The 26575-nt window shown below is 39.6% G+C and overlaps 1 protein-coding gene and 1 long non-coding RNA gene across 3 annotated transcripts in view; both read left to right on the top strand.

Annotated features, from left to right (window-relative positions):
• Nucleotides 1-25575, top strand: part of GOLPH3 (golgi phosphoprotein 3) — a 48568-nt gene extending 22993 nt beyond the window's left edge. Inside the window, exons 2-4 of one of the 2 annotated variants that reach the window (XM_019450710.2) lie at nucleotides 10702-10833; nucleotides 15329-15443; nucleotides 23657-25575. In XM_019450710.2, the coding sequence (XP_019306255.1) occupies nucleotides 10702-10833; nucleotides 15329-15443; nucleotides 23657-24081 (672 nt within the window). In that variant the 3' untranslated portion in view covers nucleotides 24082-25575. The remainder of the gene's footprint in view (nucleotides 1-10701; nucleotides 10834-15328; nucleotides 15444-23656) is intronic. The other variant, XM_019450711.2, reaches the window with a different exon arrangement.
• Nucleotides 10846-13754, top strand: LOC128778245 (uncharacterized). The gene is made up of 2 exons (XR_008423678.1): nucleotides 10846-11176; nucleotides 11394-13754. It is a non-coding gene; the product is annotated as an uncharacterized LOC128778245 (long non-coding RNA).
• Nucleotides 25576-26575: the final 1000 nt, after the last annotated feature.

Here is a 26575-nt window from a genome sequence, read left to right as displayed (position 1 = left end):
TATCTGGTCCAGTTTTCTTTAGATTAGTGTTTGCATGTTCTTTTCACTCTTGTAAACCTATTTATGTCTTTGAATCTAAACTGTCTTTTGTAGGCAGCATATGGTTAGGTCTTTTATCCAGTCTTGGCAAGCTTTTATCTTTGGAGTATTTAATCTATTCACAATTACATAATTATTGATAGAGTTTGATTTACACCAGCCACTATGCTCTTTGTTTTCTGTCAGATGTCCCTTTTGTTCCTCTGTTTCTCCTGTACTGCCTTCTTTTGTGTTAAATAGAAAATTATAATTAAACCATTTAAATTTCCTCCCTTTTTTCTTCTTTCTTTTCTATATTAGAGTCTTTTTCTTAATAGTTACTTTAGAAATTACAATATATATCTTTATCACATTCTTCAAATTAATACTTATTTAATTCCAGCAAAATATAGAAGCTTTGCTTCAGTATAGCTTTATTTACTCCCCTTTCTTTTCTGCATTGTCAGAAATATTACAAATTTATGTTATGACCCCAACAACAATGTTTTATACTTAGTTTTACGCAAGCCTTTGCTTTTAAATAAGGTTTTAAAAGGAAAAAGAAAATATCCTTTTTTAAAAAGTGTTTGTTTATTTTGAGAGAAGGAAAGAAGAATCCCAAACGCGTGGAGTCTGACATGAGGCTTGATCCCGTGATTCTGAGATCATGACCTGAGCTGAAATCAAGAGTCTGATGCCTAACTGAGCCACCCAGGTGCCCCGAAAATACAGTTTTAAAAATGTACCTTTGTATCTGTCTTTTGTTTATGTGGATTTGAAATACCATCTGATGATACTTTCAGCAGCAGAACTTCCTTTAGTTAATTTCTTATGAGGTTGATCTGCTAGCAACAAATTCATTCTTCCTTTATCTAGGAATGTCTTTGTTTCAAATTCATTTTTGAAGGTTATTTTGCTGAGTATGTGTGAGAAATAAGCCCACTGACCCAATCAAAGGAGGGACGTGGAGATTCGGAGCACAGTGGAGCAAGGGTTTAATCAACCAAGAACGGGTATCTGATGGACGGGCACACTCCAGGCAGTTCCAGCAGGGAATTTATCTCCTAGCATGAAGTCCCTCTCCTGGTTCCTCATTGGCTGAGTACTACAGAGGTTACAGCCTCACCTGGATGTTGCTTATGCCCATGTAAGGCCAAAAAGTAGTCTGATTGGAACAAATGTACATTCCCTGAGGTGATGCAGAGACTTTCAGTCCCTCCTCCCTTTATTCTATGAAGCATGCTTATTGCAAATCCTGCGAAAATAACCCTGTGAAAAGGAGAGGGGAAGAAGAACCAGGAAGTGAAGTGTCTAAGGGCTTGGGACTCCCATTTTGGGGAGTGAGGAGTGGTTCATACATACTTCCAAAAGTTAACCCATTGTTAACTAGACAGCACTGCTTTTATTTGGCATATCTGAAAATGAATCATCTCACTCTCACAGTATAGATTCTTGGTTGGTAGTTTTTTTCTTTCGGCACTTCAAATCTCAGTGCCTTCTAGTCTCCAGTCTTCAGTGATTGCAGTGAGAAGTTAACTGGTAATTTGCATTGTTCCCTTATATGTGATAAGTTGTTTTTTTCTTGCTGCCTTCAAGATACTTTTTTTTTTTCTCAACAGTTTGACTATGATGTCTATGTTTGGTGACCTCTTTGTGTTTATCCAGTTTGGAGTTTGTTGAGCATCTAGATCTTAGATGAATTATTTTCTACCTGGTTTGGGAAATTTTCAGCTGTTATTTTTTCTACTTTCTCTCTTTTTGAGTTTCCTTTTACTCCTATTTTACTCCTAAGGTCTTAAAGACCTTAGTCTCTGGGGCGCCCGGGTGGCTCACTTGGTTGAGCGTCCGACTTCGGCTCAGGTCATGATCTCACAGTCTGTGAGTTCGAGCTCCATATCGGGCTCTGTGCTGATGGCTCAGAGCCTGGAGCCTGCTTCCGATTCTGTGTCTCCCTCTCTCTCTGCCCCTTCCCTGCTCATGCTCTCTCTCTGTCTCAAAAATAAATAAAAACATTAAGGAAAAAAAAATTAAAAAAAAAAAAAAAGACCTTAGTCTCTGAGGCTTTCCTCATTTTCTCTCTCTCTCTCTCTCTCTCTCTCTCTCTCTCTTTTTTTAATTGAAGTATATTTGACATTCCTCATTTTCTTCTTTTTTCTTGCTGTTCTTCAAATTCATGTTCCTTGATTTTCTTTCATTTCAAGTCTGTTGAACTCTTCTTGTGAACTTTTCATTTAGGTCATTAATTTTAACTCAAATTCTCATCTCTTGAGATTCTGTATTTGATGAATCAACTTTCTTAATTAGTCATTGCGTTATTCCTTTAATTCTTTAAAAATTTTTTTAAACATTTCATTTTTGAGAGAGAGACAAAGTGTCATCAGGGGAGGGACAGAAACAGAGGGAGACACAGAACCTGAGGCAGGCTCCAGGCTCTGAGCTGTCAGCACAGAGCCTGATGCGGGTTTCCAGCCCATGAACTGTGAGATCATGACCTGAGCTAAAGTTGGCCACCTAACCAACTGAGCCACCCAGGCGCCCCTTGTTCCTATGATTCTTAAAATCTGATTTCCTTTAGTTCTTAACCAGTTATTTTGTAAAATGTCCCTCAATTTGGATTTGTCTGTTGTATACTTTTTTTTTTTTTTTTTTTTTTAGAGTGAGTGTGAGCAGGGGAGAGGGAAGGCGGGGGAGAAAATCTATAGCGTGGGGGCTCAATCCAGTGACCCTGGGATCATGACCTGAGCTGAAATGAAGAGTTGGATGCTCAACTGACTGAGCCACCTAGACTCCCCTTTTGTGTAAATACTTTTTTTTTTTTTTTTGAGTGAGGTGAGGGGCAGAGAGAGCAAGAGGATGCAAGAGAATCACAAGCAGGCTCCACACTGATGTGTGGGGCTCAATCTCACGAACTATGAGATCATGACCTGAGCTGAAATGAAGAGTCAGACACTTAACTGACAGAGCCACCCAGGTGCCCCATATAAATATTTTTTTAATGTGTATCTTAGTGTGTTGTTGTTGTTTAATTTTTAAAAAATGTATTTATTTTGAGAGAGACAGAGACAGTACAAGTAGGGGAGGGGCAGAGAGAGAGGGAGAGAGAGAATCCCAAGCAGAGCCTGATGTGGGGCTCAGACTCATGAAACTGTGAGGTCATGACCTGAGCTGAAACCAAGAGTTGGAAACTTAACCGACTGAGCCACCCAGGCACCCCATTTTGGTTTTGTTTTTAGTGTATGTGTTTTTTTGCTTGTTTTGTTTTGTTTTTTTCTTTACCTTTGTAAGGTTGGGGATATTGGATTTAATTTGCTTCTAATTAGATGAGATTAATTGGAATGTGGCAGTTAAATTGTAAGTGACATTTGTTTGGTTAATAAGTCCTAATTTGCTCTCTTACAAATGATAATGTGGGTGGATTGGACTGCCTTTTGTTTACTAGTATGCAGCTGCCCTTATAGTCATAATCAGAGTAGGTTTCTAATAACAATTAAATGTTAAGTACATGCAGATTTGAGTTTTTTAGCTATGCATAATATTTATTGGCCTGTGTAAATCTTTTAGTTGTAGTTGCTTTATTTAGAGACTTTTAACAGATACATTTCAGAATTTATTAAATTCTTTTTAGCTTTACTAGAAATTACTTGCTTACTTGAACAAAACCCCTTCAAAGTAGCTTAAGATAAGGAGACACAGGTATTCAGCAGTACAGCCCAATACATAGGACTGGTTCTGTCGTTAGGATGCTATTCTTTGTGCAAACTGGTGCAGCCACTTTGGAGAACATTATGGAGGTGCCTCAAAAAACTGAACATAGAACTACCTTACAACCCGGCAGTTGCATTATTAGGTAATTACCCAAAGGATACAAAAATACAGATTTGAAGGGGTGCAAGCACCCCAATATTTATAGCAGCATTATCAATAAGAGCCAAACTATGGAGAGAGCCCACATTGACTGATGAATGGATAAAGAAGATTTTGTCTATACACACACACACACACAAACATACACACATACATACACAATGCAATAATGCTCAGCCATCAGAAAAAATGACATCTTGCCATTTGCAATGATGTGGATGGTTCTAGAATGTATTGTGCTAAGCGAAGTAAGTCAGAAAGACAAATACCATACGATTTTACTCATTTGTGGAATTTAATAACAAAACATGAACATATGGAAGGGGTGAGGGAAGAGAAGAGAGGGAAACAAACCACAAGAGACTCTTTTTTAATTTCAATTTTATTTTTTTAAATTTACATCCAAATTAGCATATAGTGCAGCAGTGATTTCAGTAGTAGATTGCTTAATTCCCCTTACCCATTTAGCCCATCCCCTCTCCCACAACCCCTTCAGTAACCCTCTGTTCTCCATATTTAGGAGTCTCTTATGTTTGTCCCCCTCCCTGTTTTTATATTATTTTTGCTTCCCTTCCCTTGTGTTCATCTGTTCTGTGTCTTAAAGTCCTCATATGGGTGGAGTCATATGATATTTGTCTTTCTCTGACTAATTTTGCTTAGCATAATACCCTCTAGTTCCATCCACGTAGTTGCAAATGGCAAGATTTCATTCTTTTTGATTGCCGATTGTGTGTGTGTACACACACACACACACACACACACACATACATATACATACATACATACCACATCTTCTTTATCCATTCATCCATCCATCGATGGACATTTGGGCTCTTTCCATACCTTGGCTATTGTTGATAGTGCTGCTATAAACATGGGGGTGCATGTGTCCCTTCGAAATAACATACCTGTATCCCTTGGATAAATACCTAGTAGTGCAATTGCTGGGTCATAGGGATGTTCTACTTTTACTTGAGTTGATTCTTAAACAGCAAAATGCTTCTCATTAAGTACTTCTGGAGCTTATACCTTGAATGGTGAGAGCTCAGTGTTTGCATTTTTAGGGACCCAGTAAAACAACACCCTTTCCCCCACTCAGGTTGAGCCACCTGAGGGACTCAGGCAAATAGAGATACAAATAAATATTATCACTGAGAATAAGCTGTGTTGGAGGTTGTTGCTTAGATGTGTAGCAGCATTGGGCTTTCTGTAGACTCTGTCCCCTAAACTTAGACCTTGGAACTGCCCATCAAGGGAATTGTGTCTGTAGAGCATGTCCCTGAGATCACTGCCTCATTTGTTATTACATTATTCATTGTTTTTACCGCCTTGCATCTGAATGGCATACTATATGATAAGGTAATTCATATTTCAGTTTATGTTCCACAACCTTCTCATGAGATCTGCCTGAAAGTTTGGCCATTTGACTGAGTGACTCTGTGATGCTGGGGACTCTGAATAACAAAAGATTGATTGAAGTACAACTCTGTAATTAATTTAGCTGGCACCCCATTGGGAAAGTTTCTACTTATCTGGTTATCATTTGTTGTTACTAAAGTAGATGGTGAAAGGCAAGTAGAGGTGCTTTGAATTAGGTTCCAGAACCTTTGGATTTCTTGTCTCTTGTGTTCTGTTCTGTTCTTTGTTGGAGGCCTTGTGAGCTGCACATGGTATAATCTTCAAATGTGCCTGTTGTTGGTTTTTTAGTTCATCAATATGACCATATTAGTTAGGGTCTTAATACATTTTCTGTTCTGGTATGTTCCCTCCTATTTTGGACCCATGAACCTAATGAAGTCATGTTTCTCTGGGTTTTGTGGGAACAGCTTATGACCTATCTCTGCTTGGAATATCTCTGTCTCTCCCATTCTTGTATTTTAGGATATTGGAACTGATAACTTGTAGGGCCCCAGAGTAGTTTGCTGTGGTTTTCTAACCTCCAGTTGTTTCTTCTACAGTGAAGGGCGGGTGGGGGGGGGCATCCTTAAGGTCCTGTGGCTACTGGTATTCCTAGTGCAGCTGCTGCTGCTTCATCAGTAAGTTGATTGTCTGGCCAGTGGTCTTCTCTCAGTGTGACCCTGAACGTTGAGTACCTATCCTTGGACTAACCGAGGGCGTGAAGATACTCCATTGCTGGTGGTAGAATCTCAAACCCATTTAGGGATCTGAAATGATTATTGACTTATAAGTGTAAGAGCTGTGTGGTGTCACTGGGTACATAATCATAACTGGGACTTCTTTACCCTCTTAAAACGTGGCTGCAAATGTAGGTAGTTGTGCCTTTTGAGCCAAATCATAAACTGCTTTATATTGCTGGGTCTTCCTCACCTATTTTAACTGTTACTTTTATTGTGGCTGGCTTGCCCTGCTTAACAGAGTATATTTTTATGGGGCAAACACATCATGTCTTGCATCCCGCCTAGACTACAGTTCTTGCAATTGTTGCAGGGAGTAATGGTTTGTCTGAGGACTGAATCTTTCAGGCAGTGGTTATTGACCTGCCCTTGTAAAAAATCTTTTCCACTGAGAAGTCAGGTGGACTGATGGCATGCCTGGATGTGGTTTCAGTCATCCAGTCTTGTACCAAGTTTTAAGTACTCCAGGTAACTGTCATCACTACACCGCTGTGGACATGTGGGGCCTATGCCACATGTCTCTTCTCTCTTCCATGGGTTTAGGCTCAATAACTGTAATGTGGCATTTCCTTTAAAATACCATCTTATTTGGAATGCATCCCAATTTTAGAGATACTAACCACCCCCCCCCGCCCCCCCGCAAGAGTGCTGAGAAATATTGACATACGTTGTTGTGTAAGTTTAAGGAGCATAGAATGGTGGTTTGTTTTACAGATATTGTGAAATGTTTACCAAAATGGATTTAGTTAACATCGTCACAAAAAGAGACTCTGTTTTTAATTTTTTATTAAAAAAAATTTTTTTTAGTGTTTATTTTTGGAGAGAGAGACAGAGTATGGGCGGGGGAGGAGCAGAGAGAGAGGGAGACAGAATCTGAAGCAGTCTCCAGAGTCTGACGCAGGGCTTGAACTCACGAAACCGTGAGATCGTGAGCTGAGCTGAAACCAAGAGTTGGACACATTACCGACTGAGCCACCCAGGTGCCCCACCATTCAAAATTTTAAATTTAATCTTGCATTTTTTAGTACTTCTCCTCTCCCTCCCCTCTCCCAACTTGGTTAATTCCTGATCATGTTTTGCTACAGAACTGTCTGTGCTGATTAGTCCACTTTCCCATGTGATTTTAATTGTATGTTTTCTACTGGTAATGCCTAAAAGCCGTTCACTTCATGTAAGTTTTTAAAGTCTGGTGTTAAAGACTCCAGTTGGCTAAGGTCTGGATACACAGTTACCTTGGGAGTAGTTGAGATTGAGACGTAATTTCATCCTTAGCTAACAAATGGGAGCTTCTCAGTACAGTTCATCTGGAATTTCCGGACTTGTAGACAGACAGGGCGTGGTACTGTCCACATCCGTTACTGCTTCATGAGGTGCACTCTGTTGTTTGCAGTTGCTAGAGGCTTACCTGGGAGCTCCATCTCCGTGTCCAGGTCAGTAGAAGCCAGATATCTGTAACTTTGATTTCATGTGGAATCCATTCCCAGGCTTCCCAGGGCTTTAGGTGACATGGGTACATAGGCTGTGGGCATTACCTAACCTCTGTATACCTAACCTCTGTAACTTAACTGATCTCAGTTGCCACTTCACTAAACCTATGGCAGTATTAATTTAATCAGACCCCTATCGTTTATTAAGTTTAAAAGTATTCTCTCAAATTCAGTCAATTTCTGCTTCCCCTGCCTCATGTTTAAATTAGCCTAGGGGTACCTGTGTGGCTCAGTTGGTTAAGCATCCAGTTCTTGGTTTTAGCTCAGGTCATGCTTGGGGTTCGTTCCCCCTCTCCCTCCCTCTCTCCCTCTTTCCCCTCTCCCCCTCTCCCCTCTCCCCTATCCCCCTCTCCCCCCTCTCCCCCCATCCCCCTTCTCCCCCTCCCCCCTCTCCCCCCTCCCCCTTCCCCCTTCCCCCTTCCCCCTCTTCCCCCCGTCTCCCTCTCTCCATCCCTCCCCCCTGTCTCCCTCTCTCCATCCCTCCCCCCTCTCTCCCTCTCTCCATCCCTCCCCCCTCTCCCCTTTCCCCTTCTCCCCCTCTCCCTCCCTCTACCCCTCTCTCCCTCCCTCTCCCTCTCCATCCCTCCCCCTCTCCCCTCCCCCCTTTCCCCCTTTGCCTTTCTCCCCCCTCCCCCCTCTCCCCCTCTCCATCTCTCTCTCCCTCTCCATCTCTCTCCCCCTCTCCGTCCCTCTCCCCCTCTCCGTCCCTCTCCCCCTCTCCGTCCCTCTCCCCCTCTCCGTCCCTCTCCCCCTCTCCGTCCCTCTCCCCCTCTCCGTCCCTCTCCCCCTCCTTCCCTTCCCTCTCCCCTCCTTCCCTTCCCTCTCCCCCTCCTTCCCTTCCCTCTCCCCCTCCTTCCCTTCCCTCTCCCCCTCCTTCCCTTCCCTCTCCCCCTCCTTCCCTTCCCTCTCCCTCTCCTTCCCTTCCCTCTCTCTCTCCTTCCCTTCCCTCTCTCTCTCCTTCCCTTCCCTCTCTCTCTCCTTCCCTTCCCTCTCTCTCTCCTTCCCTTCCCTCTCTCTCTCCTTCCCTTCCCTCTCTCTCTCCTTCCCTTCCCTCTCTCTCTCCTTCCCTTCCCTCCCTCTCTCTCTCCTTCCCTTCCCTCTCTCTCTCCTTCCCTTCCCTCTCTCTCTCCTTCCCTTCCCTCTCTCTCTCCTTCCCTTCCCTCTCTCTCTCCTTCCCTTCCCTCTCTCTCTCCTTCCCTTCCCTCTCTCTCTCCTTCCCTCTCTCTCTCCTTCCCTTCCCTCTCTCTCCTTCCCTTCCCTCTCTCTCTCCTTCCCTTCCCTCTCTCTCTCCTTCCCTCTCTCTCTCCTTCCCTTCCCTCTCTCTCTGCTTCCCTTCCCTCTCTCTCTCTCTGCTTCCCTCCCCCTCTCTCTGCTTCCCTCCCCCTCTCTCTGCTTCCCCTCCTCCTCCCCCCTCCTTTCTTCCCTCCCTCTCTCTCCTTCCTTTACTCCCTCTCTCCTTCCTTCCCTCCCTCTCTCCTTCCCTCCTTCCCTCCCTCCCTCCTTCCCTCCTTCCCTCCCTCCCTCCCTCCCTCCTTCCCTCTCTCTCTCCTTCCCTCTGTCCCTCCATCTCTCCCCCCTTCCTCCCTCCCCCCCCCCCACACTAAATAAACTTTAAAAGAAAAAAAGAGTTTAAATTGCTAATTTGTTTATTCTTTTGTGGCTCTCTTAATCTAAATTCTCACTTTCCAAAGCCTTTTCCCTCAGGAGTGGTAGTTTATTAGGCTAATTTAAGTCCCTGTGTTGATAGTGGAATCTCATGGACCTTGATGGTCAGTCACCATCTGTATACAGGCTGACCACTGTGACCTTGCAAAGTACCAAGACTGACCTTGAACAAGTGCCAGAATCAAAGGGCTAGGTCCCTCCCTAATCCTAGACCCTCCATTACTCAGAGAATCCATTGGCCTGCTCTCCCTCCTACCAAGACTATATGTTACTAGGTTCTGAGAACCATTTAGAAGTTCTCCTTTCTCCTCCGAGTTAGGCACTTTATTATTTAATTTTTTTTTTAAATTTTTTAAAGTTTATTTTATTTTTTGAGAGAGAGTGTGCGTGCAAGCAAGTAAGCGGGGGGGGGGGGGGGGGTGCAGGCAGAGAGATAGGGAAAGAGAGAATCCCAAGCAGGCTGTGTTCTGTTAGCACACAGCATGGAGCCCTAAGCGGGGCTCGGTCTCACCAACTGTGAGATCAGGACCTGAGCCAAAATCTAAGAGTCGATGTGTAATCTGTTGAGCCACCCAGGTGTCCCCAGAGTAGGGGGCTTTAGATGAGTAGTTGGTAAAGTTCATAGCTTCATATTTTGGAGGACTCCCAATTATTTGCTCTCAAATAGTGCCCAGACTTCATCTGGTTGATATGAGTATCCCCAGATCTCTAGATGTCTGTCAGTCTCCTTCTGTCTGGTGGTTCTTCCACCTCGCATGTTGCCCTTAGATTTCTGTTGGAGTGAGGGTGGAGCATCTGATTGCCTTACTGTTTGTTATTCAGAGCTTTAGGCATGGGCCAGCACATAAATTTGCTAATATGTTTTTTCAAAATTAATCTTGTGGTGGTGCCTGGGTGGCTTAGTTGGTTAGGCGTCTGACTCTTGATATCTACTCTGGTCGTGATCCTTCCACGCTGTCATGAGATTGAGCCCCGTGTCAGGCTCTGTGTGCTGAGCGTGGGGTCTGCTTGGGATTCTCTCTCCCTCTCTTTCTGGCCCTCCCCCCTCAAAATAAATAAGCATTAAAAAATTAACTTTGTTTTTATGCTAAAAAGAATGAATGATGTTTCAATATTCTTTGAGGCTACATTGGGCTAGATTGTTTTTCTGGATCTTTTTAACTTGCCCATATGTACTAATAATAAACTACAGTCAGGGGTTAACTGCGTGAGTGAGCTCTGGTCCTTGTAATCTGAAAGAGCCTAGAAAACACTTAATGAAGAATGAGAGACATAGTTTTAAACCTCTGACTTCCAAAGTTATTTGTTTAACTGCATGTAAGGGTTAGTGGTGAAAAGACAATAAACACCTGAAAACTCTAGATTAGTAATGTATAACAATTGTAAGTTTTTAGTATTTTATTTAAAATTATAATAATGAAAAGATAAAGGTAAAAGGTACCAGAAATAACTTTGCCTAAAAATATTTGTTTTTGAATCTGAATTCAAAATAAATTAGTTCTTTTCTTTTCTTTTTGTTTTTTTTAAACTAGGGTTACACATCATTTTGGAATGACTGTATATCATCTGGATTACGTGGCTGTATGTTAATTGAATTAGCACTGAGAGGAAGGTTACAACTAGAGGCTTGTGGAATGAGACGTAAAAGTCTGTTAACAAGAAAGGTAAGAGGAGTGCTAAATAACATCCTTGTTAAAGAGTTTGTGCTGACTAAAAGTGAAAATTTCTAATACCTTTAAAGAATTAACTAGGAAGTTGATTTTAAAGTTAAGACTTTATTGGAAGTCATTATTTCCATATCCTTTTTGTATTTTTGGTTTCTTAGTTCTTTGTACATAATGACTCATGTAATTCATTGTCAGGCTCACTGGCCACTGCATCTCACATATTCAGAAAGACTCTAGACTTCATTTTCCTTCTGAAAGCCATAATTTGGAAAGACCTGACATAATTTTGTTTTAAAACTCAAAGGTGTTATCGTGCAAATTAACTGTCCATGGGCTGTTGGTCTTTTTTTTTTTTTTTTTTAACGTTTATTTATTTTTGAGACAGAGAGAGACAGAGCATGAACAGAGGAGGGGCAGAGAGAGAGGGAGACACAGAATCTGAAACAGGCTCCAGGCTCTGAGCTGTCAGCACAGAGCCTGACGCGGGGCTCGAACTCACGGACTGTGAGATCATGACCTGAGCTGAAGTCGGACACTCAACCGACCAAGCCACCCAGGCGCCCCAAGCAGAATATGAATATGTGCTTTTTAGATCTCTGCCTTCTCTAGTGTGATAGGCTGTATAAATCGTTATTTTTGGCTAGTTTTTAGGATTCTGAACTCCATCCTCAGTCTGAAATACTCAAAACTGTTTCTCTTCTAGTCTGTCATTGTGTTTCTTGGGGGGCATGATGTTTTTAAAACTTTTCAATTTTTTTTTAGTTTTTTAATGCTTATTTATGAGGGAGGGAGAGAGAGGGAGAGAGATAGCGGGGAAGGGGCAGAGAAAGGGAGTCACAGAATCCAAAGCAGGCTTCCAGGCTCTGAGCTGTAGCACAGAGCCTAACACCAGGCTTGAATTCACGAACTCCGAGATTATGACCTGAGCCGAAGTCAGATGCATAACTGACTGAGCCAGCCAGGTGCCCAGAACTGTTTTTTCTTTAATACAGCATCTTCAAGAAATCTACATAGTTTTAGATCAAAACTGAATGTTTTTTGATTGATATGCCATAATCCTATAGGAAAGAGAGCCATTTTTATATGTTCTTGAAAATTATATGCAAAGTAAACATTGTATAGCAGAACATATTCCTCATCGGATTTTAAAATTAAATCTACTTTTAGTCATGCAAAGTAGAGTTATATGAGCTGGCCTGAGATTGGTTTTAAAATTACTGTTTTAGAGAACTGTATCATAAAGCAGAATATAAATTTTATTCTGTTTTACTGTGAAACCGTAGATTTATGGAGGAAAACTTTAAGAATTTGCCATTATAGTTATCAATAAAACATACACATAGGTTGCTGTTGATTATAGTAATTATAAACAATTTGATATTAATGTTATGAAGCCCTGACCTAAAATGAAAGGATTTGATACTGGTTCTTTTTGTAGGAATAAGAGCTAGCTTTGTGTTGGTTATCAGCAGATTATTTGCTCTTTTGTTCGTTTATTCATTTGTGCAATATTTAGTTAGTGCTTAAGTCTACCATACACTGCTCGACCCTGGGAGTACAGTGGAGGCCAAGAGACACATGTTCCCTACCTCATGGGCTTTCTGTTTCAGTTCATTGTTGGTGTGACCTTAACTAGGTGGTTGATGTGTTTTTTGGAAAAATACTCCATATGATTTAATTTATTGACCTAAAAATAATGATGGATTTTATTAAAGTAATACATATTAATAGTTATAAAATCAAATTGTAAAAGTTATAACAAAAAATAACAATCTTCTATTCACTTTTCCCCACTTCTTAGTCCTGCTCCTGAGAGGCAGTCCTTCTTAGTCCTTGTATTAGTTTTGCAGGGTCTCCTTAACAAATTATAACAAACTTGATGGCTTAAAACAACTGATCCTTATTCTCTCAGTTCTGGAGGCCAGCATATGCTATGCTCTCATAGAAGGCTTCAAGAGGGATACTGTGTCTTAATTCTGGCTTCTGCTGGCTCCAGGGTTTCCTTGACTTTTGACTGCATCTCTGTGCTCTGTCTTTACACTCCTTTCTCCTCTGTGTCTCTCCTTTGTGTGTTTTTTATAAGGACGCTTTCATTGCATTGTGTGTTTTTTATAAGGATGCTTTCATTCCTAGCTAATCCTGATCTAATTAATCCTGGATAATCCAGACCGTCTCCAGATCTAATTTAACTTAATCTTATCTACAGGGATTTTGCTGAAAAGTAAAGGGTTCCAAGGGTTAGGCCATGAACACCTCTTGGGGACCACTATTTAACTTGCTGTTCTCTTAGTTATTTCTTTTGGCATTTTTCTCCATATTTCTAATGAGTTTATACTGCCATCTCTCTCTCTCTTTTTTAAGATTTTATTTTTAAGTAATCTTTATACCCAACATGGGGCTTGAACTCACAACCCCAAAATAAATAGTCACATGCTGTCTGCCTGAGCCAGCCAGGTGCCCCTGCCATCTCTTGCTAAGTCACTTTGAAATGCTGTTTACTTTCTATTAAGAAAGATGGAAAAAAGGAAAAAAGGAAAAAAGAAAAGGAAAGGTGAATATTTGGCTCTCTCACATACTACTTATCTCTACCCCCAGTTTTCCTAATAGGGTTATGTTGTAATTTTGAGCAAAACCAGAACAATTACTTTATAGTATTATAATTATGTTACTATTGCCTGCAGAGTTATGTCAGATCCTATATTCTCCTTTCATTTTTTTTTTTTTTCTGAAGAGTTTTCATAATTTTCTTTTAAAAAAATCTTTTTGGAGCTTCTGGTTGGCTCAGTCGGTTTAGTGTCCTACTTAGCTCAGGTCATGATTTTAGGGTTCGTGAGTTTGAGCTCAGAGCCTGGAGCCTCCTTCGGATTCTGTGTCTCCCTCTCTCTGCCTCTACCCCTCTTTCTCTCTGTGTCTCTCTTCTCTGACCCCTTAACTAAAAGCATGGTCTAGAATAGCACTGTCCAGCGAAACTTTCTGTGATGATGGAAAATGTTCCATATCTGCCAACACTGTAGCCCCTAGCCACCTGGTGTCTGTGAACCAAACACCTGAAATGTGGCTAGTGCATCTGGGGCATGTTGTAAATAACACACTGGAGTTGGGAAGACTTACTATGGAAAAGAATGTAAAATATCTCAATTTAAAAATATTTGTTACATGTCAATATTTTGGCTATGGTGGGTTAAAGCAAATACATTAAAATTAATTTCACCTGTGTCTTTCTTTTTTAAAATAATTATAAAAGTTTAAAAAAATTTGTGGCTTACATTTGTTCTAATTATATTTCTGTTGGGTCATGCTGTCTCAGAAACAGAGATCTCATTATATATATATTTTGTAACTTTTCAGAAGATCGAACAGAAAGGTAAGGACAATTGTTGAGGATAAGTTTAAGGGAAGACTGCTGCATTTACAAAATAATAGTTAGATTTTGTAATGTTTTAATAAAGGTAACATAAGTAATATAGCAGATTACAATTTGATTATAGAGAATTTCAACCAGAAATTTGTTTCTTAGCCAAGAACTCCGTGAAGGCTGCAGAAATCTAATGCTTGGCCAAAGCAGTAAATAGCATTTTCTTCTTGTTCCCCAGTCTTGTCTTTTTCCACTTTTAGATGGAGTGAGTCTATAACCATCTTAACTTTAAAAAGTTTTGTAGTGTAACAACTGTGTTACCAAACTTATTGGTATATTCAAGGTTCTGCTAGTTGTCACAATTTTTTTTTAAATTTTTTTTTTTTTTTAACATTTATTTACTTTTGAGACAGAGAGACAGAGCATGAATGGGGGAGGGTCAGAGAGAGAGAGGGAGACACAGAATCTGAAACAGGCTCCAGGCTCTGAGCTGTCAGCACAGAGCCCGACACGGGGCTCGAACTCACGAACCGTGAGATCATGACCTGAGCTGAAGTCGGACGCTTAACCGACTGAGCCACCCAGGCGCCCCTAGTTGTCACAATTTTGAAAAAAAAACTTTCTCACCTGCCAAATTATATTTCATATTTAAAATTTTTATCTTTTATTGTGGCATAAGCTCTTGAGGAGCCAAGTCTTACTTAATTTTTACTCCTAATTGGCTAGCCATTTGTTTCAGTAACATTGAAAAATTCATTTCTCTACTGCTGTAAAATGTCACATTTATCATATACTGAATTTTTATATATAATTGAGTTTATTTCTATAACTAATAAATGTTTAAAAAATGAACTTCTTGATTAAATAGCCTAAGGTTTAGCAATGAAAAGAATTAGTATCAACTCTTCTAGCATTTGTCTTTACTAATTCTTGCACAGTTACTTTATTTTCATTCATGATTGTGGCTAATCTGGTTAGGTTCAATGTTGGATTTCTGAATAGAGAATTAATTTGAAATCTGAACATTCACACTGTGTGAAGAACTTCAAGAAGTTTTTGCATAAAGTTTTTCATTTAAAGAGATGAAGTCAGAAAAAAGAATTCGTGATCATTTCATTCCTATTGCTTACATTTTAGGTGATCTGTAAGTCAGATGCTCCAACGGGGGATGTTCTTCTTGATGAAGCTCTAAAGCATGTTAAGGAGACGCAACCTCCAGAAACGGTCCAGAACTGGATTGAATTACTTAGTGGTAAGCTTTTGTGTATAAACTGAAAGCTGAATTCTGTTTAAAAGATTTTTGTAAAAAGGGGCACCTGGGTGGGTCAGTTGGTTGAGCATCTGACTCTTCATTTCAGCTCAGGGCATGATCCCAGAGTCGTGAGATTGAGCCCTGCAACCGAGCTACTTGCTGAGTATGGAGCTTGCTTGAGAGTCTTTCCCTCTCCCTCTGTCCTTCTCTCCTGTTCCTGCTGTCTCTTAAGAAAAAAAAAAAAAAAAAGATTTTTGCAAAAGTTTAAAATCCTTTTGGGAAGAACTTACACAAAATAGCCAAAAGCTTATTATTTAGGCAGACTTAAAAGTTATTAGTCACTGAATGGGGAAAATAGTAGTTTTAAAAGTTTCACTCCCTTTAACAAGCAGATACATGTTCAGTAAAACAGAATATTCTTCCTTAGAGCTTCCACCATTGTTTAAGTTTTTCTTTTTAATGTTTATTTATTTTTGAGAGAGACACTGCGTGAGTGGGGGAGGAGCAGAGAGGGCGGGAGACACAGAATCCAAAGCCGGCTCCAGGCTCTGAGCTGTCAGCACAGAGCCCGATGTGGGCTTGAACCCACGAACCCTGACATCATGACCTGAGCCGAAGTTGGACACTTAACTGATTGAGCCACCCAGGTGCCCCACTGCTCTTTAACTTTTAAAAACATTTAGATGTTGTGAGATTGGTAATTAACATTGTGTCATTTTTCTTACAAGTAATTTCTTTTTCCCCGCTTACAAAACAGTTTCTAAGAATAATTCTATTATGAGGTGTTCTTTCAGTAAAAGATTTTGAGTTTTGCATTTGTGTGTATTTAAAAGTTGAATACACATACTCCATTCTTAGCTAATAGGACAACAGTGGGCACTTTATGCTTAGGGCAGTGTTTATTCTTTCTTTTTACTGATGGAAAGCAAACTTACAAGATTGTTTTCATTAATTTCGAACATTTTTCTTTTGGCCATCCTCTTGAAGATCTTCTGATCAAGGTGGTTTCTACTTCATTGAGTAAGAGAAATTTTCCCCATTTGGGGCACCTGGGCGGCTCAGTTGGTTAGGCGTCCGGCTTCAGCTCAGGTCATGATGTTACAGTTCGTGAGTTCGAGCCCTGTGTCAGGCTCTGTGCTGACAGCTCAGAGCCTGGAGCCTGCTTTGGATTCTGTGTCTCCTCTGTCTGCCCCTCCCCTGCTCACGCTCTGTCTCTTTCTCCCTCTCAAAAATAAATAAACGTTAAAAAAAATGAAAAAAAAATTACTTTGCCCATTTGATCAGGGTTTGATTAAAACTAGATTCTTGCTTAGCACGTACCAGTACTGTATGTCACATTGCCCAGCATGTTGTCAGTCCTCTTTGGGTTAGCCTTCCACTTATGCCTGTTGATGACATATGGCCATTGACAGAGACTCAATGAGGGCATTAACGTTAACTCTAGGTATTCAGTATTAGCAAATATTTTTTCAGATAAAAATAGAAGTGCTGATAATTTCTAACTGTACCTTGATGGATCATTCAGGAGATCACTGGCCTAAGCAGTCTTTGTGTCATGCTCATGTTGTGCTGCTGCTGTTGGCCCATTACCACTTCTGGTGGTGCAGATTAGAATTTGTAGTTAAGTTCTCCACTGACGAAAAACAGGGTTTTTCAAAGTTAATTTTTTTTGGCAGGTAAGTCAGAGTGTTCTTTAATGGAATGTAGTTGGGTCTTGTCTTAACGTTACTGATACCCACTTTGGTGCCACTTAGCACCATGGAGATGTTTTCAGACCCCTCCATTACCAGCAGTCTCTTCATATAAACTTATATCATATGTGCTAATGGCACATCGGCATTTGGTTTACTAACTTGTCTTACACAACTAAATTTCCTTTGACAATATACATATCATGCAAGTAAGCATGCAAGGAGTAGGGGATGCAAGTATGGCATGCTGGGAGAGTGAATCTCAACTTGTAAGGTGGTGGCTACATCTTAAATTTACCTGTTTTGTAACATTTTATGAAAGTAACTTGTCACTACTCAATATCCGTGCTGTTGAATCAAGTTGGGCTGTTCTCTTGCACTGTTCTCCCCTGATGGAAGAGAATGAAGAGATGGCAGAAGTCTTTAAAACTTTCTCCGAAGTATTTAAATACACTTAAGATTTTGTGAAACAAAATAGTTTTCAAAATTATCTCATGCTACCTGGTACTGGGTAGGCTAGGCTAGGCTAGGCTAAGCTGTGGAAACAAGCAACCCCAAAGCCCCAGAAGCCTTAGGACTTCTCACTCATGCTGTGAGTCAGCCACAGGCCGTTTCATTCTCAGCAAATGATTCTGAGTGTCCATTTGGGTTGGGAATTCAGAGTGTCCATTTGAATTAGGAATTTGGATAAACTGTGAGGCTAATACTTAGGGCAATTAAAAAAAAAAAGCAGTACCCTCTGAAGTTTAGAGTGGCTGTAAATGCTAGAATGTCACCTGTAGCATCTCAGTTATATGTTTCGGACATATTAGGAAATGACCTGTAATTTCAGCTTAAAAGGAGAGAATCCAGAATGAGAGGAGAAAAAAGTACATTTCTTTTAAAAGAAGAAAGCCTCTGTTTTCTGCCCCAGGAAGGTACTGTTAGTACTTTGCTGATTTTGTTTAAAAAGCATATTTTTTATTATGGTAAAACATACACAACATAACACTTACCATTTTGACCATTTTTAAATGTTCAGTTGTTGAATTTTAAATTCTTAAAATTTTAAGTTGCTTCCAGGTAATGAGGGTGGCAAATACCAGTTTTTATCGCTATACTGACAGGTGCTGTGAACAAGGAAGTGCTTGAAGAATCTTAAAATCCATTTGGGAAACACTTGCGTATTTGTAATAATTCGATAACTGATTAAGGTTTAACAATATGGTTCTCTGAAAGTACAGTCGCTCAGAGAAGAGAAATTGTGGGGATCTTTGGTAATTGGAGGAGGAAGCAAAACTTGGATTAGGTCTTTAAAGGGTAAGAATGAGACAGAAGGAGGGAAGTGCTCTTGTTCAGAGGGGTTAGAGGGAGCGGTGAGATTGGTGGGCCTGTCTGGGGTTGCTGCTTGGCCTTTAGAAGTTAGGTACTGTGCTGCATTGTTGAGGGACATGTGCAGAGTTGAGATTATATGTGAAGAAGAGAGCATGTTGGTCTGGTGGTTGGTTACCTTAAGTGCACAGTGGGGCCTGACTTCCCCGGGGTAGGAGGCCCCAAGTGTTTGTTATATTATTATTTACACTGTACATTTATACATGCTAAAACTGCCAATTGTTTCAAACAGTTACATATCTCATTAATTTAAAAGTTAACAAATATACGTATGTTTGAGGCAAATACTACTTAGTGTTGTTAATATGCTTTAGACTTTCTAAAATCTTAAGACTTGTAGTTGATCGGTTTGATCACAAGGCGTCACTAGACTGCCAGATGTATGAACAAAGCTGCTTTTGGTTTTGTAACACAAGTCAAGGAATATAGAAGTTTTTTGCAGCAAAATTATTAAGGTACCTGTCAGTGTGTCATTTTCACTGAAGTAATTTTTGGGCAGTGGACATAAAGAACTGTGTCCTCTCTGCATAGACTTCTCAGTTTCCTTTACAAAAAAATGAACTACAAATACATTCTATACATTTTAAATTAGGTGGAAATCTTAATTGTGTTTTCACTCATCCAGCTACCCTCCCATCCCAGTTTATACCGGTGCCTTAAGTACGCTAATCTCAGAGGTGACTTTGTTCTTTGGATTTAGCTTAATTTATTATTATTTCTTAAAATAAATGGCAGAAATGTCAGGATGCCAAGACACTTTCACCACTCAGTTATTTTATTGTACCTTTTTGGGGGGTTTAAAAAATAGTAAACAACATCTGCATATTACCTGCACTATTTCAGCCTTCTGCACATGAGATTTCCGTTTTTCAAATATCTGAGGTAGTCTGAATAACCTTTTTATTGGAGTGAGCATGAGAGATTTGCCCTTCCCAGGAAGTTGCTGCAAAGGGAGATGATGTCTGAGTCCCTTTTTATTACTTCCTCTGAGGCAGAAACTAACTATAGCCAGAAGAAGGTCCAATCATAAATGGAATGAATGCCTTATCTGAAGTAAGTCTGTGTTTAGACTCTTCTCATTTTTAGCAGTAACACTAAATTGTAAGTTAGCATATTTTGGAATTGAGAAATTTCTCACACGAACTTCATGAGCATTACTTGTTCCATTGGTTGTAATATATAAGATTTAATTTTGCATACAGTGAGGATAAACCTCAGTATGACTTCAGCACAGAGTTGTAAATTGCTAATCCCATTGATTTCCCATGAGAATGAAAAAAACTCATTGTAAAGCAGCATTAGAGGGATTTTGTGTTTTTAGATCTGTAAAGAGAAGTTTAACTATGGGCTTCTCAGAATAATCTTGATTTCGCCCGCCCCTCTGCCCCCCCTTCCCCTGCCATTTTTGGAACTAGATAGCCAAGATACCCTCTGGGGGCATGGAATAAATACCTTTCTATTTGACTAATGAGTTGCTAGGGAAAAGTGCTTGTTTGATAATTGACCAGTTACTATAAACACAGTTATTTTTAAAGTTGAACTATAATTTTTATGGGCTTTTACATAAATTTGCTATTGATTATTTTGTGTTTATTTAAATTTCTGACGGTCAGAAAACACAACCTAGCCAATTCTAGCTTAGTGTCTTAGGCTGCTACCACATGCCGATGATACTAGAAAACAAACCCCAATCTGTCTGGTGAAAGGTACAGCAGGCAGGCATTAGTTGGGGAGGACAGTGGGTTGGTACAACATTTAAAAAATGAAAGTCGTAACATTTTGGAAAGATGTGTACTTCCTTTCCAGGGCTCATTATGTTCTGCATGTAGTCACTGCCTGTCCACTTTGTTGTTTCTTTTGCCTGTAATGCAGGCTCCTCTTTGTTTCATGGGATGTAGAATCCTGCTGGATTGCAGGTTTGAACCTGAAAGTTCTTTCCCCGGAAACTTCCCTAGAAATGCCCCTTACATCAAACCCAAATAATTTCTTCCTCCCTCTAGGCTCCTTGTTCATACTGTTTTTATGGTCCTACGCATCTTATTCTTGCCAGGCTTGTTAATTATATTATGAATCTATTTCCTTCACTTGATTTAAAAACTTTTCAGAATTGGAAATATCTTACATTTGTATTCTTAGTTCCTAATATTTTTTTAGGCCATTATGAACACATTAAATTCTTTCAGAGTGCTGATTCTGTGCATGAATAAATAATAACTAGCCTTGTTACCAGGCTCTGTTTTAAGAACTGGATATGTCTTTAACTCATTTAATCCTCATAACAACCTGATGAGGTGGGTAGAGTTGTTATCTTGACTTTACAGATGAGGAAACAGGAATGGAGAAGGTAAGAAACCTTGCCCAGGTTTGCACAGCTAGTAAATGACCAGGTTGGAATTCACATGTAACCAGTCTGGCTCCAGAGCTCGCCTGGTACGACTGTTAGGCAGTAATGCTTCATCAAGTAACTTTTAATAATTTCTTAACATTAAATGTAGGTATGGGTTTCTTTAACACTAGAAATTGAAATAAGTAGAATTTAATTTATTATTTAATTACATTTCTCTTTTATACTATTAGGTTTTAAAATCTAATAGAGCCCCAAATATTTTTTCTTTTCCTTTTCAAAGTTACCAAGGGAATTGAATGCAATGATTGTTTTTCTTTTTTTGGAAGCTTGGGTTTTTATGGAAAAGAATATATATATATTTTTAATGCAGGAGATGACTTCAATTTAATAATTCATGGCACCAGCCCTTCATTATTTGAGTTTTTTTTCAAGTCCCTAGTTTTATAGAGTGAATCATAAATTCAGAATGTCACTTCCAGATCATTCGTTTAAAAAATAGCTCTTATTTTCTCTTCATTGCATTCAGGTTTTCCTTTAAATTATTTAGAAATTTATAATTGTCATTTGAAAGTCCTTGTCTGCGAATTCCCATCATCTCTGTCATTTCTGGGTCATGTCTAATTTGGTTCACTGTTTCTGTTGAACACGCCCCCCCCCCCCCCCCCCCCCCCCCCGTTTGGGTCACATTTTCCTGCTTTTTGCAAGTCTAGTGATTTTTATTGGTTGCTGGACATTGTGAATGCTATGTTGAATGCCGGATTCTGTTGTTTAAAGAATGTTGAAATTTGTTTTGATAGGCAATTAAGTTACTTGTGGATCAGTTTGTTTTTAAGCTTTATTGGGCCAGGTCTAGAATAGCCTTTTCTCAAAGGCTAGTTTAGGCCTAGTACTAAGGTGTGATCCTCTGGAGTCCCTTCTGAATATCTTGGATGTTCAGTGAGACCTTTCCACTCAGGCTACTTGGCACGCAAATTTTCCCCAGCCTCATGTGAACACTTACAGTTGTTCAGCTTACAGCTTTTGGTTAATTTTTCTTTGCCTACCCCTGCAGAGTTTCTCATCTTAACTTGTGTGACTTTGTTTTCAACCAGACTCAGAGGAACACCGTACAGGTTTCTAGAGCTCTTGTTCTGCATAGCTCTCTCTTTTCCAGTACTCTGCCTTTGTATTTCAGCTGCCTTGCCGTCTTGGAACTCTGATCTCTGTCTTTCTAGTTTGTTTAATTTAAATTTTCAATTAAAATTTTTTTTCTGCTTGTTTTAAAACTTCTGTGCTCTGTTTGAGGTCTTCTGTCCTGCTTTGCTCCCTGGGACGTGTTATCGGATAGTAAGCTTGGGCAAAAGTATGGCTCACTTAGGTTTCTCTCAAGGGTCACAGCTCTGGACTGCCTTTTGACTAGTGTTGGAAAGCAATTGTTTCATATATTTTATCCAGGTTTCTATTTATGGAAGGCCAAAGGGTCTAATTGTAGAAGTCCAGGCCTGATTATCCTAGCCCCATATTCTTTATTGTTAAGTCATATGATAAAATACTTCTGCTTATGGTCAACTAAATAGTAATGTATTTTAAGATCGCACTCTTCACTAGAACTCTCCGTGATTATGGAAATGTTCTGTTTCTTTGCTGTCCAGTAAGTAGACATTAGCCATACATGGCTATTGAACATTTTGAAACATGGTTAGTACAACTGAGGAACTGAATTTTTTATTTATTTAAATTTAATAGTCCCATGTGGCTAGTGGGTCCTGTAGTAGACAATACAGTTTGTTTTCTCTTAATATTATAAAATTTCACCCTTGGGGTTCCTTGAGCCTAGATGGCTCAGTTGGTCAAGCATCCAGCTCTTGATTTCAGCTCAGGTCATGATCGCATGGTCGTGGGATTGAGCCCCACGTCGTGCTCCACGCTGAGCATGGAGCCTGCTTAGGATTCTGTCTCTCTAAATAAATAAACATTAAAACAATTTTTTCAACCTTATTGCTTTTTCATATAACAAAAGTGCCCGTGGTTGATCTTTAACACGTCCCAGTTTGGAAAATTGCTGTAGTATTTTTTTCAAATTAAAAAAATTGTTATGTGTTCCTTAGAGATAATTCAGAAAATATAGAAAGTACAAAAAAGAAAATTTGTCACACATTATCCCAAAGAAAACTAAGGTTAATATTTTGATACATTTCCTTCCAGTATTTCTGTAGAGAAAAAAATTATCTTCGTGAAAATTGTTTGGTTTTATTTTAAATATTTCTGTCTTGAAAGGAAATGTGCATAGGTGACCAGATTAAAATGGTGAAAGTGTTTTGTCCTTCTAGAATTGGCTTTGTATTAATTTGTTATCAAAGAACAGCCTTGTCCAAACAGGCTTTCCTAGCTTTGCAGGCTGTTATGTAGCAGTTTCTGGAATAGTATTTTAATCAGGAAACTTTTTTTCTTTTGTGTCTCTATTGCACATTAGTGTTTCTAAATAGAAAAGAAACATTTTGCTCTGGTTGCTTTTTGACAACAGCTGGAGGGAGGCTGAATGTATTTAGTATTTAGCTCATTTGCACCTTAGGGTACCTGGTTTGAAGACTGCTTTCAATTTGGTCCTTTGAGTAACTGTTGTGCCTGAAAACGTGACGGGTGCTTAGAATCCAAAGGCCTGGCCCTCAAGGGGTTCATGGTTTAGTTGACAAGAAAAATAGTTGGGTTTTCTTTTATTTATTTAGGGGGTGGAAATCAAATTGTATTCTTTATTTTAGTAGTACACTTTATAAAGTTAGCAGTATAATACCTGTCATTTCTAACTTCTGAAATCTTTTGTTTAGGTGAGACATGGAATCCGTTAAAATTGCATTATCAGTTAAGAAACGTGCGGGAACGATTAGCTAAAAACCTGGTGGAAAAGGGCGTATTGACAACAGAGAAACAGAACTTCCTACTCTTTGACATGACCACACATCCCCTCACCAACAACAATATCAAGCAGCGCCTCATCAAGAAGGTACAGGAAGCTGTTCTTGACAAATGGGTGAATGACCCTCACCGCATGGACAAACGCTTGCTGGCCCTCATTTACCTAGCCCACGCCTCCGACGTCCTGGAGAATGCTTTTGCTCCCCTTCTGGACGAGCAGTATGATTTAGCCACCAAGAGAGTACGGCAGCTCCTCGACTTAGATCCGGAAGTGGAGTGTCTGAAGGCCAACACCAACGAGGTCCTGTGGGCGGTGGTGGCAGCGTTCACCAAGTAGCTGCTCAGAACGAAGTTCTCTCTCTCATGTAAACCAGTAGGTTTTCTTCTATTGACTTCTGGTTCTCTGCAGTTTGTACTTTCCACACTGTAATTGGCTTTTGTTTTATGAAACGGTGGGTGGCTTTTCTTTTTTGTATGTATGCAGGATTCTGCTGGTACGAGAGGCCTTCCTCTTTCTGTTTTCAAAAAAAGTTTTACTGCCATATTGGCAATCCATTCCTTGTTGCCATCCTCACTGTTAACCTGTTTTGGGATTCTGGCACGCTTTGACTTTCAAAGTGACTCCAGTCTCCTCACACGCACATCTTTTGGATTACCTCAACTTGAGTTTTTCCCACGTGTGCACGTACACCTAGCATTCTGCCTACGATTCAGACAGAAGTCACAAAAAGGCCTTTAACTCACCAAAGGTAAATATCTGTATCTATTAGGACATTTTATACATAGACCTCAGTTGAGATGTATACTTAGCAAAATTATTTTTAAATTGAAACAACACAGTAAATAATATAAAATGCCCCTTGGATTTTGTTTCCCATGTAAATCTATTGTATTATTACACTTGTTGTAATTTTAACTATTAAATCCTAAAGGTCCAGTTGTTTCACAAAGCCGGATCGGGGTGGGCCGCATTCCACATATGCTGTATATAGTTTGAATTCTATATAAATTGCCCCTTCTGGCCACTCCTGCCTCCATCTTAGTATTTTGCAAGATTTCATTCGTTGTACACCTGGTGCCCCTCACTTGCTTCAGTCCGTATTATTTGATGGCAAAATAGACCTCTCATCATTGAAGGAAAGAGAAAAGATGTGTCTGATTGGTCCCAAGACTTTTTGAGCTGTGCCATTCATGGCACCCTTTGCCTATGCATCTCCTTTTGGGATTATTTTTGGTCTTAAATGTTTCTATCGTTTCTATAGGGAAGAGGCTTGTGACCAGTACTAATCTTGAGTACAGTTTTTTCTTTTTCTGTCCACAGGTAAATTAATGTCTGCTCTTAAATGTCATTTATCTACTCATACTTTTTTGGGGGAAAACAAATCAAATGTCAGTTTTAGCAGATATTGCATGTAAATTGTTAGCAAGTAATGACTACAACTCAGATGATTAAGAATTTTGTAACAGAAAGCTCTGCTATGTTTTAATTTTTATATACAATTATGATAATTAGCACATTGTAAGGATATAAACCTTTGCTTTTTAAAGTTTATTTTTACTATTTCTTTATCACTGTTTATGGTATCAGCATTGGTTTCATAATGTAAATACTATATATTGAACAAATTAAATGTCAAATTTTTTATTACCATAGTTCATGTTAATAGTGGGGCTTTCAGGTGTTTAGAGATTTTTTTGGTTAACATTCAATGCAAAAGTACTAGATGGTGTATAACTGTAGAGTTGAATTTTAAGGGATTCCCTAATATGTATACTATCTTTTTATCTGAAGTAATAAATAAACTATGATCTTGAAAGTGCCTGAATCAGAGCAAGCATGTCATTTGTATTTTTGTATTCTACCATGGTTTTCTTCCCAATTTTTACTTAGCCTTAGTTGAGTGTGGTAATACTTTTTTTTTCTTTTAAGTTTGTTTGTTTGTTTGTTTATTTATTTATTTATTTATTTTGAGAGACAGAGACAGCATGAGTGGGGGAGGGGCAGAGAGAGAGAATCCCAAGCAGGCTCTGCACTGTCTGCGCAGGGCCTGACGTGGGGCTTGAACCCACATGAGTTCATGACCATGAGTTCATGACCTGAGCCAAAACCAAGAGTCTGACGCTCCAGCGACTGAGCCACACAGGCACCCCTAGTGTGGTAATATTTTGGTGCAGGGGCTGGCAAACTTTTTCTTGTAGGACTGGATAGTAAATATTTAGGTTTTGTGAGCCATTTGTAATGTCACAACTACTCAACTCTTGAATGAAAGTTGCCATAGGCAATACAAATAAGTGGATGAGGCTGTGTACCAGTAAAACTATTCACAAAAACAGGCCGCTGGCCATTGGTAGTAGTTTGCCAGGCTCTTTTTTTTTAATGCATGGAAAAAGATTTCCTATCCTTTAAAATAACCTCCTTTACCTCTAAAATTGACACTACTGGTGGTAAATAAGTATGGAAACTGTTAATTTTTTTTTTTCCCTTATAAAGTGAATACTGAACCGATAACTGATTCTATCCTGGGATTTCTTTTCAGGTGAAAATGTACTGTTTTTTTCCTTGCAAAGTTTTTAGAAGTGAGATCATGGATGTTTTTCTAAAGTATTCTTCACCTTGTCGCCAGCATCTATATTCTCAAGCAAGGCTGGAAAAGGGCCTTGTCTGAACCTCTGTCAGTGGTTTCAGAGCTGAGTGCCCAGTCACCTCCACCTGTTTGTGGCCCCAACTGCAGTACATATTTTATAGCCAGAGGCGAGGAAGTGGAGTACAATTTGGAGGTGGGGGGATGTTATCTAGAACTTTTTCTCCTATAAAATGCTACTGTGTACAG

This window comes from Panthera pardus, unplaced genomic scaffold (assembly GCF_024362965.1).
Source record: "Panthera pardus isolate Hobbes unplaced genomic scaffold, ASM2436296v1 HiC_scaffold_2, whole genome shotgun sequence".
In the NCBI taxonomy this organism is placed as follows: Eukaryota; Metazoa; Chordata; class Mammalia; order Carnivora; family Felidae; genus Panthera; species Panthera pardus.
The sequence above is the reverse complement of the archived record's forward strand: the minus strand, read 5'-3'. Positions and strand labels throughout refer to the sequence as shown.